At 50.2% G+C, this 5,000-nt stretch overlaps 1 protein-coding gene across 1 annotated transcript in view; it reads left to right on the forward strand.

Moving 5' to 3' along the window:
- LOC145416865 (max dimerization protein 1-like) overlaps positions 1–5,000 on the forward strand; it is a 232,912-nt gene that overhangs the window by 214,585 nt on the left and 13,327 nt on the right. The window contains exon 5 of the mRNA XM_080285735.1: positions 660–900. Coding sequence (XP_080141861.1) covers positions 660–900 — 241 coding nt within the window. The remainder of the gene's footprint in view (positions 1–659; positions 901–5,000) is intronic.

Below are 5,000 nucleotides of genomic sequence, written 5' to 3' on the forward strand. Positions count from 1 at the left end.
GGTTCGTCTTGAAGTGTTACTCTAAGGTACAGATGACCTCGCCTCACCTTTGATGTATTCCCCTCCCCTCTCCTCCCCTCCCTTCCCCTCCCCTCCTCTCCTTTCCTCTCCTCTCCTCTCCTTTCCTCTCCTCTCCTTCCCTCTCATTTTTCTTCCCCCTCCCCTCTTCTAAATCCTCTCCTTCTCTCCCCTTCCTTCTCTTTCTTTACCCTTACATTCTATATTCAGACCTATTTACCTTCCCCTTTCGCCCCTTTCATCGACCTCCTCTCCCCATTTCTCCTCCCCATTTCCCTTCCCATCTTATTTCTCCTCCCCGTTTCTCTCCTTCTCACATTTCCTCCCCTCCATCTTCGCTCTCCTTCCTTACCCATTCCTTGCATACCCCCACCTTATTTAACCTACCTTAACCTAATGCAACCCATTCTGACCCTTCCTACCCTACCCAACCCAACCCAATCTAACCCAGCCCAACCCAACCCAATGTAAACCAAACCGAACCGACAAAGCCCAACCCAGCCCAAGCTAACCCAATCTAACCCAACCCAGTCTAACCCAGCCCAACGTAACCCAACCCAGCCAAACCAAACCAAACCATACCCAATCTAACCCAACCCAGCCCAGTCTAACCCAGCCCTCCATCTTTTCTCCTCCTTCAGAACCTCGAGGACAAAGACAGGAAGCAGTCGGCCCACAAGGACCACCTAGCAAGGGAGCAGCGTTTCCTTCGAAGACGCTTGGAGTCCCTCAGTCCGGAGCTCCTTCCTCCCTCCCTCTTCCTTGACCAGGCTAACAACAAACGTCGCTCCGTCTCCGAAAGCTCCTCCTCCTCGTCCGCCTCGTCAGCATCGTCCTCGTCCTCGTCAGCCTCCTCGTCCGCCTCCTCTACCTCAGAAACAGGTGGGTGAGGGATGGGTAAGGACAGGTGGTTGGGTAAGGGAGCAGGTGGATGGGTAAGGGACAGGTGGTGAGGGGTGGGTAAGGACAGGTGATTGGGTAAGGGAGCAGGTGGTTGGGGGAGGGGAACAGGTGGATGGGTAAGGGACAGGTGGTGAGGGATGGGTAAGGGAACAGGTGGTTGGGTATCTTAAAGGAACAGGTGGATGGGTAGGGGACAGGTGGGTGGGTAAGGGAACAGGTGGTGAGGGATGGGTTGGGGAACAGGTGGTGAGGGATGGGTAAGGGAACAGGTGGTGAAGGATGGGTAGGGGAACAGGTGGTGAGGAATGGGTAGGGGAACAGGTGGTGAGGGGTGGGTAAGGGAACAGGTGGGTAAGTAAGGGAACAGATGGTGACAGATGGGTAAGAGAGGGGGAGGGGGGCAATATTGGAAAAAGCTCCTGTACTCTCTTCACTCTAACTTGGCCTAAAATTGCCATCTCCCTCCATCTTGAATTCTGACGTAGCTGTGGAAGGTACAGTCGTTTAAATGACATCACAATCAAGCAAACAACTAAACAACAACAAAACAAAGCAACAACAGTAACAACAACAACAGCGACAAGAAAAACAACAGCAGCAACAAGAAAAACAACAACAGCACTTGGACCTCGGCTGCGGTGTCTTTGTCGTGTTTTTGGACGAATGAGGCTGATATGGGGAGGGAGGGAGGAAGGAAGGGAGGGAGGGAGGGAGGGAAGGAATGAAGGAAGGGAAGGAAGGGAGGGAAGGAAGGGAGGGAGGGCAGAGGAGAGGAAGGAATCTGAAGGAGGGAGGCTGATAAACTGAGTGGAGGAAGGGAGGGAGGAAGGAAGAAAGAAAGGAGGGAGAGAGGGAAGAAAGAAAGGAGGGAGGGAGGGAAGAAAGAAAGGAGGGAGGGAAGAAAGAAAGGAGGGAGGGAGGGAAGAAAGAAAGGAAGGAGGGAAGAAAGAAAGGAGGGAAAGAGGGAGGGAGACACGAATGAGAATGGAACGAATGATGGAAAGAGCATAAGGGAAGAAGGGAAAGGAAGAAAGATACAGGAAGACAAGAGAGAGAGAGAGAGAGAGATTATGAAAGCTTTGGAAGCGAGGAAAGGAAAAAAATGATTGAGAGAGAGAGAGAGAGAGAGGGAGAGAACAGACATAAATTTCCGGCAAGATACACTATCAGATTTTTTCCTCATAGATTTTTTCCCCTAGATATTCACAGCCTCAAAAAGTTTCCCCAAAAAGAAGATGGCGGATTTTCCCTAAAGATCCTGGTAACATTTTTTTTCCATCCCCAAAATTCCCTAAAAGATATAGAATTGTCCCTTAAAAATTTCCCTAAGATCCAGCTTAAGGAAGTGGGCGGAAGTAGCGTATTTTCCCCCAAATTTCCCTAAAGACAATTTTTTTCCCCCAAATAATCCCCAGACTCCTTAAAATTCCCTAAACATCGGATCTGAAAAATTCCCTAAAGATGGAAAAATGTCCCTAAAGATCTTAAGTATTCTCTGGATGATTTTTTCCCCTAAAGATCCAGAGTCAGGAATTTCCCCAAACCTGGTATACGTTTCCCCAGAATTTCCGGAAGGTGGGGAAATTTCCTTAAAGTCTGACTAGAAATGGTGTCTTTCTCCCCCAACTTTAGGGACAGGGCGGCCCGTGGGGGAAAATTAGGTCGGGTTTTGATATGTAAATTGACGGGGGAGGGGAGGGGAGGGGAGGGGAGGGAAGGGCAGGGGAGGGGAGGGGAGGGAAGGAAGGGCAGGGGAGGGGAGGGAAAGGGGGAGGGGAAGGAAAAGGATGAAGAGGGAAGGGGTAAAATGAGAGGAGAGGGAAGGGAGGGGGAGATGAAAGGGGAGAAGAGAAAGGATGGTAAAGGGATACGGGAAATAAGGAGGAGGGGAAGAGGCATGGGGAGCGAAGAGAAGAGGAGAGGGGAGGGGAGGGGAGGAAGGAAGGAAGTACGGGGTGGGGGAGTGAAAGGGGAAGCGGAAGGAAGAGGAGGAATGGGGAGAGAAGGGGAAAAGACGAGAGAAGAGAAGAGAAAGAAATGGAAGAGAAGGGAGAAGGAAAGACGAGGGGAGAGGTAGCAAGAGAAGGACAGGAAGAAAGGAATGGGATGGAGGAGAGGGGAGAGGAAGAAAGGAGAGAAAAGGAGAAGGGAAGGGAGGGGCGGAGAAGGGAAGGGGAAGAAGATAGGGAAAGGGAAAGCAAAGGGGAAGGAGGGAAGGAATGGGAAGGGAAGGGATAGGAGGGCAGGGTAGAGGAAAGAAGAGAAGAGTGGAAGGAAAAGGAGAGAAGGAAAGAAAAGAGAGAGAAAAATGAAGATGAGAAGAGGGAAGGGAAGAGAAACAAGGAAAGACAGAGAAAGGAAAGGGTAGAAGTAAGGTAGGAAAGGGAAGAGAAAATTAAGGAAAGAAGATATCAGGTAACACTACATCAGATGAGTGGATGGTTAGCCCCCTTACCTGACCGAATCCATCAATACATTACCTCCATCTAAATCAGTTCCATCAATTTATGCCAATTTATAAGCATGGCAGTCCCTAAGGTCGATATTCTTAGTCTCAAGCACTAGTCAACCACCCTTATTGACACTTTCACCTCAGTAGCTCCAATTCCAACCCTTTAACTCAATTGATAGTCACTCGTAGGGGCGATTTTCAGACTTTTTTATACTATAGATTTGAGCCTTATAGACCCGACGAGGTGAATTGGGATTAAGTATATATAGAAAGGTGTTAGGATCAGAAGGGCGTATGAGCCAAAAACGAATTGACTTTTAAAATCTTATTCTTTTTTTACCTAAGGACGATTTTGTTCAGCTTTAGGGGGATTTAACGACCTTAGGGGGTTAGATACAGCCTTCACGTACAGAGATGATATATACATAGATACGTACATGGATACACACATACATAGATACACATAAATAAATGGTACATCAATACGTACATAGATTCACACACAGATACACACATACTGTAGGTAAGTAATAAATACGTACATCGATACAGAGACACCTCACTTCATCCCACATCACCCCACCTCCCACTACATCACCCCACATCACCCCACATCACCCCACAGCACCCCACCTCACCCCATCTCTCCCCACCTCACCCCACATCACCTCACTTCACCCTGCCTTATCCCTTATCACCCCACCTCACCCCACCCCTGCATCACCCCATCTCTCCCCACCTCACCCCATCCCTACATCACCCCACCTCACCCCATCCCTACATCACCCCACCTCACCTCACTTCACCCTACCTTATCCCTTATCACCCCACCTCACCCCACCTCACCTCACTTCACCCTACCTTATCCCTTATCACCCCACCTCACTCCACCTCACCTCACCTCGCTTGGCTAACCCCTTGCGACATCGGCACGCACAGTCACATGGTACGGTAGTTGGGAAATTGGGCTGTGTGACCCTGAGACCAGTCCATGTATCCCCCCTACCGGCGAGACGGATCTGGCGGAGTGGTGCAAGACGGTGGGTGTTAGTGCCAATTGGGTGATGTGCAGGGCGGTGGGTGTTGGTGCCAATTGGGTGATGTGCAGGGCGGTGGGTGTTGGTGCCAATTGGGTGATGTGCAGGGCGGTGGGTGTTAGTGCCAATTGGGTGATGTGGAGGGCGGTGGGTGTTGGTGCCAATTGGGTGATGTGGAGGGCGGTGGGTGTTGGTGTCAATTGGGTGATGTGCAGGGCGGTGGGTGTTAGTGCCAAGTGGGTGATGTGCAGGGCGGTGGGTGTTGGTGCCAATTGGGTGATGTGCAGGGCGGTGGGTGTTGGTGCCAATTGGGTGATGTGCAGGGCGGTGGGTGTTGGTGCCAAGTGGGTGATGTGCATGGCGGTGGGTGTTGGTGCCAATTGGGTGATGTGCAGGGCGGTGGGTGTTAGTGCCAATTGGGTGACATGTGGTACAAAACATCGTAAAGTGAACTCATTAGACAGGGACATAGAGAGAAACTTGTCCCTTAGAAATAATAAGACAAGGATAGCCCAGAAGACTCCACGATACATCAAAGGCGTGATCTGACCCTGCTTTATCTATTTTTCATCTATCTATTTTTTACCTAT

This window comes from Coenobita brevimanus, chromosome 108 (genome assembly GCF_032717465.1).
Source record: "Coenobita brevimanus isolate Jiangsu-jjx chromosome 108, ASM3271746v2, whole genome shotgun sequence".
In the NCBI taxonomy this organism is placed as follows: Eukaryota; Metazoa; Arthropoda; class Malacostraca; order Decapoda; family Coenobitidae; genus Coenobita; species Coenobita brevimanus.